Below are 11,403 nucleotides of genomic sequence, written 5' to 3'. Positions count from 1 at the left end.
AAGAAACATCATGCGAGCAAACTCAAGGCCATAAGCTGCCTGTAAGAGGCAAGGCCAGCTGGTATTGCAGAAAAGCTCAGATAACAATGAGGCTATACAGAACTTAAGCAATGATTAAAGAAGGCTAAATATAAAAGAACACTTTAAACAATACTGTAATTCACCACTCTATAAACAGGTGCAACTTTAAAGCATTAAATATGACAACCTACCCTAACAGAATGGGTTGGGTTTAGCTGCCATCATGAGAGTAGGCTGATCTTGGAACCCTGCACCCTCTTGCCCACAGTTCCTTGTAGCTGGCTGATGACTGTGTTGAGCTGCTCCAAAATGCTTCCCTGTGTAGAACAACCCATCCCAACACGACTGTGTTGCCTATGCAGGTGTCTGCATGCACTGAAAGTCGGTTGGCAAGTGCGCAAGCCAGGTGCTACGGAGGAGGACAAAGCCTACGCCTTATTCTTGTCCCATGACATCAGTATGCTGCGCCTCTTCAAAACCTTCCTGGAGGCTGCCCCCCAGCTCACATTTGTGCTCTACGTCATTCTACAAACAAACAAGATAGAGCTTTTCCAAGGTGAGTGGCTTTGCTGGCCTTCCTTATGAGAGCCCACTTTATGGGCTGACAGGATGGTGGCATGATCCCTTGAACTCCTGCTCCTAAAGAAAATAGGAGTGAAGCCTCACTCTTCACAGCTGCCTCAGCCAGGTTGGGGATATGGGGAGGGAGGGGTGCAGTGGGGAGGGAAGCTGCCCAGTGCTTCTGCTGAGATGGATGGGGGCCCCTGTCACTTTTGAGCAGTGGAGTGTCATTACCCCCTCCAGCTCTGTAGACATCTGTAGGTTCCTCTGGCCTCTGGGTTTGGGGATGCATGACAGAGATGTGGAAATATTTTCAGTCTTACTTTTTGGCTGAAGAAACAGCCTTGTAAGTGAATTGCCTCTTCCTGCCCCATTGAATCAGTCCATAGGGCCCTGTAACCATCTCTCATCCTTCTGGGGATTTGAAAGGGAAATAAATACCGTTAGGCCTCTCGCTCTGTGCCTCAGACACTCCTCTGGCTGGTTCTTATGGGTGAAATGGAGAAGCTACTGTGCTGGGAGGAAGGAGACTCTGGCTATGGAAAAACACCCTATGCTTTCACCAGAACGTAAGGCAGGCATGGGCAAAATATGGCCCGTGGGCTGGATCCAGCCTGCCAGGCCATTCTGTCTGGCCCACAGGGTCCCTCCAAGAGACAGTTATTACCAGCCCAGGGCTGCCACTCTGAAAGCCGGTGGGAGGTGAACTTTCAGAGGTTGCGCACCATTGGACTGGGTGGACTCTGTGCTTCCACCTCCATGGTGCTTCCACCTTCCACTCCATCTGGGAGCCCCGTGCGGAGACACCGAGTGTAATGGTGCATGACTCGACAGGTGGTGAGTGGGGAGGGGACCTCCTACTTGCCACAGTGGAGGGTGGGGGTAGTAGGGGGTGCTCCTGGCCTTGGGGTGCGCCTGGCCTCCTGAAGGTAGAGGTCCTCAGTGGTGCACAGCTGTGGCTGCATCCCGGGAGCTGCATGTGGTGGCATGGAGCTTGCCTAGCCCAGTCCACTGGTACACACCTTTGAACCAGACCAAGCTGGCTCTGTGCTAGCACTTGGGGCTCCTGGCATTGCAGGCAGGAGCCATGTGTCATCAGACCAGGCTGAGCCAGACCAGCAACCTCTGTGCCTCTGTGTGGGGCTTTGAGCACTCCAGTGGGGAGCTGCACATGGCGGCACAGAGCTCACCTGGTGCGTGGCTCCCGGTCCGTGTGGCATCAGGCCAGGCAGGCTCCGTGCCTCCACGTGTGGCTCCCCACTAGAGTGCTGGAAGCCCTGTGTGGAGGCACGGAGCTGGCCCGGCCCGGCTTGATGGTGCACAGCTCCTGCCTGCCTGCAGTGCTGGGAGCCCCAAGTGCTGGCTTGGAGCCAGCACAGTTTGGTTTGAAGGCACATGCCAGCAGGTCAGGTTGGACTGGCTCTGTGTCATCATATGCAGCTCCTGTGATTCGGCTGGAGCTGCATGCCACGGGGGGCTCTGCCTGCTATGGGCAGGAGTACCTTGAGGGCCTGCTGCTGCTGTTGCAACTGGGGGGAGGGGAAGGGAAGGGAAGGGAGATGTGTGGTGGGAGGGGGCCCACACCCACCCACAAACCTCACCTCCAACCTTCACACCCACCCACACAGACTCCCATACCTACAGCTCAGACTCCCATACCTACATCAACCCCCACACCCACCCACACAGACTCCCATACCTACAACCCTGGCATAATTGCCCACCCCTGGCATAGGCCCAATTACTCCCATCTAGCTGTACTGATGATTGTGGGAGGGACTAGCAGTGTGGGAAGGGTCCCGTCAGTAAGGTGGAGCTCTTAACAAGGGTTGGGCAATAAGAGAATCATACCAGAGCCCTGTACTGAGCCCAGACACTATTCAGTAGGAAAAGGGGTGCACTGAGCCCACAGACCTGTGTCTGTGGCAGGGAGTGGTTTGGCAGCTCTCTGCCTATGTGGCCTTGTGGGATTGCTAGCTGGAACAGGCTCTGTGGCATAGCTCTTAGAATCTGATCGACTCTCAGCACCTCTCTGCACAGTACTATTTCCTGTGTGATTCAGGTCCACCCCGTGAGCTGAGCACTTCCTATTTCAGAGGGACCTCGGAAATGTTTAGAAAGTAGCACAGGGCAGGCTGGCTTCCTGTTAGCAACCTGCCTGCAAGGGAATAAGAAATGGCAGATGTGACCAGAGTGATGGCATCTTCCCTACCTGGCAGAGCAGGAAAAGAGAGCTGGACAGGGAGCAGGGGATACTTCTGTGCTGACCCTTTGAGGCATTGTGCTCTGTTTGTCACTGGAGGGGCCTGAGTAGAGTGATGCCTGGCCAGGAGAAGAGACTCTGTTTGGGATGGGGCCAGTTTCAGTCTCTGATCACATTCTCCAGGGGAAGTCCAAAGCCTGAACTACTGCCTGATTTCCTGCCTGTCCCTCTTCACCCTCTTTCCCACTATGTTTATAGGGTTTGGGATTTGCACCGCCTTCCTGTGTGTGGCATGGTCCCTGCTGGATTATCACCAGTCCCTGCGATGCTTCCTGCGGGAGAAACACAGACTGGGCCTGCTCTCCTCCTTTGTCTATTTCACGTGGAACTTCTTCCTCATCTGTCCCCGCATCCTCTCGGTTGCCCTCTTCGCCACGCTCTTCCCACACTTCATTGCCCTGCACGTCCTGAGTGTTTGGGCTGTGATGGTTCTCTGGGTCTGGCTGCAAAATACGAACTTCATGGACCCCCCTGGCTTGGAGTGGTTTTACAGGGCAACTGTGGGTGTGATACTGTATTTCTGCTGGTTTAACGTGGCTAAAGGGAGGACAATACACCGCAGTGTTATCTATCACATCTTCATCCTGGTGGACTGTGTACTGCTTGTTGCGTTCTGGGCTTGGTACAATTCCCCTTTGGGTGAGCATTTGTACCTGTGCTACGTGCTTCCTGCTGCCCTAGCCTGTTATTTTCTTGGGCTTCTGCTGAAAGTCATCTACTACAAATACTTGCATCCCACCGTACAGAGCCAGTACGATGAAGTGGACACTGGTGAAAGTGTCAGCACTGTCGAGTTCCGACATGGCCGAGCACCTGCCGCTGTGAACGAACGGATGTACCAACTGGTGCAGAGCCACTTTGCAGCGTCTTCGTTGGCTGGGCAAAGCTTGGCAAATGGAGTGGAGGCGGATGTTTAACTTTGATCCAGTTGTCCCTGCTCCACTGGAGATTTCTGCCTTGGGAGTCTACTTTAAATGTGTAGGGGAGACCCTATTCCAGGTCTTGCTCCAGCCAGTTCCTTCTCAGCTTCACGTGCTATTTTTCCAAGGGAACTGGCACAAAGCTGGGAGGGGTGGTAGCTGTGTTGAGGGATTTGCCACAGCTGGGCTTGCAAAAAGGCCACATCCTGCTCCAAGTTGGTACTCTGCCAGGGACAGATATTTAAAACAGCTATAAAGTATGCTGTGCTGTTGAACCTGAATGGCCCACTGGTGGATATGAGAGGCAGTGAGCAAGTTAAAATCTTTATTGTTATTTGTTAGACAGTTCTCAAGTTCCTCCTCAGACCCACAGTAGGGAACTCTTCTGGGCCATTTTATTTAGGCAGCATGCTAGCCTCATGGCCTCACTTTGCAGGTTGTCCCCTCCACCTCCCATTTCCTCACCAGCCTCCCCTTTATCCGAGCAGTGGTAACTGGGTTGACTTTTTCTTCTTGGCAGGACATGGACAGGAACTGTTGGATTTCCCATTTGCATTTGGGTTTCCCACTCTGTCATTTTGCCAGGGGAGGGTTGGGCTCATGTGCCAAATATCTTGGCCTCAGTTGTGAGGGTTATTTGATTTGTGCTTGTACTGTACCACATTAGATCTAACTAAATATGTCATGGTAACAGAATGCACTATCCCATAAGCACAGTGTGGAGAAGTGGATGAATTCAAACCATGTCCCACCTTGTTGACTTGTGCCGATTTACTACACTACCTGGTGGCCTTCAAGTTCATCACAATGGTGATGATATCACCTTAAGATGGTTGAAGCAATATGCCACAACTACATATGCTAAATAAATAAATTAATGTGGAGTGAACCGCAGTGTTTCCATTGAAACAAGGGAAGTGGGTGGAGAACTTGTGACCAGATGAGGCTACTCAGAGCTGAGAAAGCCCCTGGTCCTTTTCAAAGCAAAGATTAAAGCTCCTTCAAATATTGATTTGTTGTTACCAAAAAAAATCACTGGGCTTGGCCCTGCCAAGTCCTCTGCTACTGCAATGTATTAGTAAGCTGCTCTGTGGAAATTAGGAAGTGCTATAGGTTTATCCTGCTATGGAAGCCATGCCCTGGCTGTGGTCAATCCTTGAAGAGGAGGAGCAGGGGGGTTCCTGGTCTGCTGCAGTTTCCAAATTGAGAGGCTATTTGAAGAGACACACATACCTGAGACCACTTCTCTGAAGCTCTGACTTTTACCTGGACTAACTCCTACCGCTTTAGGTAGCATCCTTGATGTTTGTTTCTCAGTGTAATGAGCTGGAAGGGAGTTGAAGTTCTGCCCTGACCTAGCACTTGTACTGCCAGTTTCAGAGGCTGAAAATTAGCCATTTGTAAAGGGCCTGTCATCACTGGGGTTCTGGCTTTTGCTTGACAGCTGCATGATTCGACACAGTCTCTAATCCCATTCTCATGAAAAAACTAGGGGACTGTGGTGTTGACACCTACACAGTCAAATGGGTCGCCAACTGGCTGGAGGGCTGCACCCAGAGAGTGGTGGTGGACAAGTCATTTTTGACTTGGAGGGGTGTGGGCAGTGCGGTCCCCCAGGGCTCAGTCCTCAGGCCCGCACTGTTCACCATCTTCATCAGTGACTTGGACGAGGGGGTAAAAAGCACCCTGTTCAAATTTGCTGACAACACTAAGATGTGGGAGGATGTGGGCAAGCTAGACGGGAGGGATAGGCTGCAATCGGACCTAGACAGGTTACAGTGGTGGGCAGATGAGACTAGGATGGGATTCAACACTGACAAGTGCAAGGTGCTGCACCTGGGGAGGAAGAACCAGCACCATACCTACAGGCTGGGGAACTCCCTTCTCATCAGTACAGAGGCAGAAAACGATCTTGGAGTCATCATTGATGCCAAGATGAACATGGGCCAACAGTGTGGGGACGCGGTCAGGAAGGCCAAGCACACCTTGTCATGCATCCACAGATGCAGCTCAAGCAGGTCGGAGGAGGTGATCCTCCCCCTCTATGCGGCACTGGTCAGGCCGCAGCTGGAGTACTGCGTCCAGTTCTGGGCGCCGCACTTCAAGAGGGATGTGGACAACATGGAGAGGGTCGAGAGGAGGGCCACTCGCGTGATCAGGGGGCAGCAGAGCAGGCCCTACGAGGAGAGGCTACGGGACCTGAACCTATTCAGCCTCCACAAGAGAAGGCTGAGGGGGGATCTAGTGGCCTGTTACAAACTAGTCAGAGGGGACCAGCAGGCACTGGGGAAGTCCCTGTTCCCCCGAGCTCTACCAGGAGTGACTAGAAATAACGGTCACAAGCTGGCAGAGGGTAGATTCAGATTAGACACCAGGAGGTGCGACTTCATGGTCAGGGCGGCTAGGATCTGGAACCAACTTCCAAGGGAAGTGGTGCTGGCTCCTACCCTGGGGGTCTTTAAGAGGAGGCTAGATGAACAACTTGCTGGGGTCGTTTGACCCCAGAAATCTTTCCTGCCATGGCAGGGGGTCGGACTCGATGATCTGCTCAGGTCCCTTCCAACCCTACAAACTATGAAACTATGATCCCTGGGGTATCAGTCCGACCTCCAACTTAATGGTGAGGCACTAAGCATTTAGCTAGCATACAGCTGCTGAGCTGTTTGTTTTTTTTAAAAAAATGCATTTTATTCAAGAGTTAAAACACATGTAGTAACTTTTCCACAGGTAGGTGGAAGCAAAATTGTGGTGGTTGTGGATCACACCTATTTAGATGGGAAGCTCTGCCTCAGGAGTCCCTAAGAAGCCTTATTCAATTCTCTATCCTCAAACATCTTGTTGAAACCATCCCTACCACAGATTCACAAGGGGCAGACCTCTGGCTTCAAGACACTGGCTCTTCATCCCTGGCTTCCCCAGCAATCTGTAGCACCCCTTGCCTCAGGAGCTGCTTTGCTTAGCTCCTGGGAAGGGGGAGGGGGATCCGAGTGCTGCATCTCAAATAGTGCAGCAGACCACTCAGCTCCAAATGGTCTTTACTGTGCTGCTGCAACCTGGTCCAAATGAAAAATCATGGCCAGTCCTTTATTACCAGAGATATGTACCCCATTTCTATACCCTAGCAGCTCCCATTACTGAGCTGTACTAGAAGGGAAAGCCAGACAAAGTGATCTGGACTACAGAATGCCAGAGAGCTTTTTGCTTCCTAAAGGAAGCCTTAAGCAAAGACCCCATTTTAGCGCATCTGAACTTTGATAAATCCTTTGTGGTTTACACCAATGCCTCAGAAATGTAGGCAGATGTCACAGAGAAAGAAGAGAGAGACCCTTGCTTCCCAGGGAGAAAAACCACATCAATGAAAAGGAATGTATGACCATTGCATGGACTCTCAAGATGTTACAGCCCTATCTGTCTGGGAAACTGTTCATGATGTACACAGCTCATTCACTACTGGTCTGGTTAAATCAGCTGAAAGGTACCAGTGCCAAACTGCTAAGATGGTGGCTACAGGCTTGTTGCTGCACAACAGATGTGCCAGAGCCCTAAGGGCTTGTAGTAGAGATGATATCTTTTATTATTAGATATCATCCCTACGAGCCCTGATTGCTTTTTCCTCTAGACCAATATGGCTACAACCTGGACACCAGAGCCCTAAGGTGTGCACACACCTCTGGCAGAAAGGAATTCAGTCTGCTTAGAGATGAGGTTGGGTGCAAGTGTGTTCACAGCCTGCTAGGAAAAGTGCAGTCTATTCTGCCTTTAATAGGGTCTTCCAAGACTCTCTCATACTTGTATCACATGGCTTCCTTCTGCACTGTGAAAAGCACCAAATGTGTGAGAACAAGCCAGGCTGAATATTCCACCAACATGAGCCTGCAGTACAGAGAAGTCTTCGAAGGCCTGTTAAAGACCACTTTATCACTTACAAAGTGACGTTCAAAGGCCAGAGGGCTGCCCTCCATCATTTAGGCAGAGGGTGTCAAAATAACATGCATCAGAAGTCTTATTGGGTACTGTGATGACTAGGTTAGAAACGTAGGATATTGGCCCTTCTAGAAATTAAGAGGCAACAAAAAAGCAATTCTGCAATTTGGGAGGAAGTGGGGAGCTCAAGAACACAGTGCATGAGAGCTGCCAGTGGCTTTATAACTCTGGCAGAGCAAAAAAGTGTAAATGACTTTCAGCAATAAAAAGCTGTATAAATGTCAGCAGCTGGGGTGCCTTCAGCCAGCAGCGGAGAGAGACTAGGAATGCACCCAGTGACCTGGTTTGCGTAACTGCTTTATTACCGTATTTAAAATTAAATGATTAGCCTTCAAAACAGTCTTGCAAACAGCTCCAGACTGATAACTATGCTGCAACTAAACTTTCTATTAATGGTCAACCATATCTCGGCTCTGAGTGACCCCGTGATGGCAGTCAGAAGCTGAAGACTGGCTCAGTGGTGCTGGCTGCTTTTTTACATGAGAAGCTAGAAATATGTTAATAGGTATTAGTAACAGGACTAGCACAAGCTTATATGGGACTCAGGGAATGGCTGTTCTACACAAACATCAACCTTCACTTGGTCCTATATCCCAGGCATTTGGGCCCATTTCTTGTTCTGTTTGTACAGCACCAAACATAAGCTTGATCACAGATGTCTGGGAATAGGACTGGGCCCACAGATATGTTATGCTCTTGAATGAACTTGAACCATTTGTTTGTTCCTGAGGTTTTAGTATTGTCACCGTGATGGTCCAGATAATCTGCGAGAAGCAAGATTTGTTTAGTAATACCCTTTACTGGACTAATGATATAGATGGGAGAAATGTTGAATAAGTTCTTGAGCACAAAAAGCCCTTCCTCAGGTTCCTAGAGAAGTGTTTTAAAACTGAAATCCAGACTGGAAAGTGAAGCTGGACTAATTCAGGCTAGGAGGATAATTAGCCACTGGAACACTAACCAAAGAGGGTGGTGCTGGGGATTTCCTATACTTGGCAATTATTAAAATCACAACTGGATGCTTTGCTAAAAGAGAAGCTGGAATTTGACAAGGAATTAATGTAGGAAGCCTTATGGTCTGTGTTATAGTAGCAATCAGAATGGCCCCTTTTAGCCTTAAAATCTGCAAACACTGGAAAATTTGGGCAGAATCCCCAATTGGAAATAAGAACAAAGTACAGGAGTGGGACTTTCTGTAAGGGGGACACTGTGCAAAGAGTAATGTGGAAACCCAGCTTTGTGTGCAATTGTGCACCTGAGACATGTATAGGACATGTAACATGGCACCTAGCCACAGTGGTCTGCACAGTACTTTGTAACAAAATAATTCTATGATGGCTACTGAAAGTGCAGTCACACCAGAGGGGCAGATGCCAGAGGGGAAACGGTAGTAATTTGCCTGTATATTAATAGGAAAAGCGTTAACATAATATTGAGAGAAAGAGCGAGCATGTACACAAGGAACTCCAAGTTCACATAATTTTGGGGGGTGTAGGTACTGCTGTTTCGTGCTGCTAAAGCCATTCAGGTTGGTAAAACTAGCACAAAGCATGTAAATACATTGCTAATACCCCTGAAGTCCCTCCCCTCCCCTCCTGCAGCTTTGTTATGATGACAGACCTTCCCCGTAGAGGCAGGCCCTGATCCTTCGGTCTAGAAGGCAAGCAGTGCATTGTTGGCAGAGGCAGGGAAAGCTCTGGGGTTCTGGAGTCCTACAGGCCTCAACTCCACCTCGACTGTTCTGGACCATCCCTGGCAGCATCCCTGAAAGTCATATGCTAGGAAAACACCCTCTTTGCCTCTAGGTGTAAGCGAGACCATATATCCTCAGGCATATCATAGCAAATGTTCTAGGCTGTTAAATGCTTCATTGCCTTTTCTTGAGCAGCGCTGGGAAGATCTCTTGGCAGGGGATCTCCTGCCTCTCCCCCCCCCTGCTTTTGGCCCAAAAGCTGCCTCCCTGCTAGGCTTTTCCCTTCTCTGCTTTTGGTCAGCTCTTAGCCCAGGACTGTCTAACTTCCAAGTGGCCAGGTGCCACACCAGTGGGCTACACACCCCACAGGAGTCTCCCCCACTACTGCACTGCATGCCTGACCTCCCCCTCACTGCACCATGTGCTGACAACCCCCTCACTGCTACTGTGTGCCCGAGGCCTTCCTTCTGCCAGTCGAGTGCATCTGTGAGTCCTCCCCCCACGTTACGCTGTGTGCCTGCAACCTTCCCCCCAGCTACACCATATGGACACCCCATTGCTGCACTGCATGTCAGGAACCCCCCTGACCTCTCTCCCTCCCTGTGCAATGCATGTCCTAGGCTCACCCTTAGCTCCTCACGCTGTCTCACTCTCTGGGCCAGAACAGGAAACAGCAACCAGAGGAAGGGGGAGCCAGATGCTAAGTGGCAGCTGGGCAGGAGCCTGGGGGCCACAAGTTAACCCACAAAACCTGTGGGCCCCCAGTGGGACAGCCCTGCCCTAGCCAGGCAGGGCCTCTAGGCTTCAGCTCTCTGGGGCTCTGCCTGCAGCCACACTGAGCTCCCAGCCTTTGTTCAACACTCTCCCGGTTTCTTACAATGCAACTCTGGGCTGCATCTCATCCATAGTCTTGCTTCGTACAGCATGGTCAACTCCACGCTTTCTTCTTGATTCATTGTGTGTGTGGCAGTGTGGGCAGAGAGCATGCCCATGACAGGATCTGTGGATGGCAGGCAGAGGGAAGGCTACCTGGATTTTGTCATCCTCCCTTCTGGATGTCACAGAATCACAAGAGGAAGAGGGCTGGAAGGGACTGCTGGAAGTTATCTAGTCCAACCCCCTGCTCAAGACAGGATCCTATCTAAATCATCCCATACAAATCCTTGTCTAACCCATTCATAAAATTACACAATCAACCCTCAGGATACATTGCCATAAAACACCAAGAAGGCCCTAACCTGTCCCAGGTAAAGCAGCAGGATGATGGCTGCCAGTGTCCTGCTGTTGCAAGTGCTATTGAAATGCAAACAAGGGAGTCCTCAGCACGCTTCAGACAAAGACATCTTCAAACTTAGGATGCTCTACAACAGCTTCCGCAATCAGTCCCTACTGACACCTGCAGTACAATATCTGAATAAAGTTTTGCCAGCTTCTGGTTCTGACCTGTCAAGCAGCTACCCCCTCACAACCTTGACAATTTATCCAGTGCCACAGCTTTGCCTGTCCCTTTAAATACCCAGCCAGGCTTTTCTGCTGTGGCTGGCTCCTCCATCACCGAACTCACCCTCCCACTAGCTAGAGCTGGTTCCAGGTGGGTGCACTGTTACATAACCGGCCATGACAGCAGATGCACACAAGCAAGGGATGCCTTCTCTTCTGCTCACAATCTCAGCAGCTTGTAGCAAGTGAATAGTAACTACACACTGTCCGTCTCAGATGATGAGCCAGGGTCCCAACTCTCTAGTCATCCCAAAGTAAGGTTGAGAAGAATTTTCCTTTGCTTCCGTGTCTTGACTGTGTTAGCTTCAGCTGCAGAAGGCTCCAGGGATGTCAAACTGAGATTTGAAAGACAGCTTGATTCCTTTCCTGATACCTACTCTTCAAAACCCACAATGTCCCATTCGTTGTGAGAATGGCACAAATATAGCGAAAGTGTTACAGCCAACAGACCATACCAATTA

General features: G+C 50.3%; 1 protein-coding gene across 1 annotated transcript in view; it reads left to right on the top strand.

Annotated features, from left to right (window-relative positions):
- XKR8 (XK related 8) overlaps positions 1–4,654 on the top strand; it is a gene marked incomplete at its 5' end in the record, with an annotated part of 10,102 nt that extends 5,448 nt beyond the window's left edge. Inside the window, 2 exons of the mRNA XM_019512056.1 lie at positions 384–577; positions 3,044–4,654. Of these exons, the coding sequence (XP_019367601.1) occupies positions 384–577; positions 3,044–3,762 (913 nt within the window). The remainder of the gene's footprint in view (positions 1–383; positions 578–3,043) is intronic.
- Between the last annotated feature and the right edge of the window lie 6,749 nt (positions 4,655–11,403).

Source organism: Gavialis gangeticus, unplaced genomic scaffold, assembly GCF_001723915.1.
Source record: "Gavialis gangeticus isolate Ggan-Ray unplaced genomic scaffold, GavGan_comp1, whole genome shotgun sequence".
Taxonomy (NCBI): domain Eukaryota; kingdom Metazoa; phylum Chordata; order Crocodylia; family Gavialidae; genus Gavialis; species Gavialis gangeticus.
This window is presented reverse-complemented; position numbering and strand designations above follow the sequence as displayed.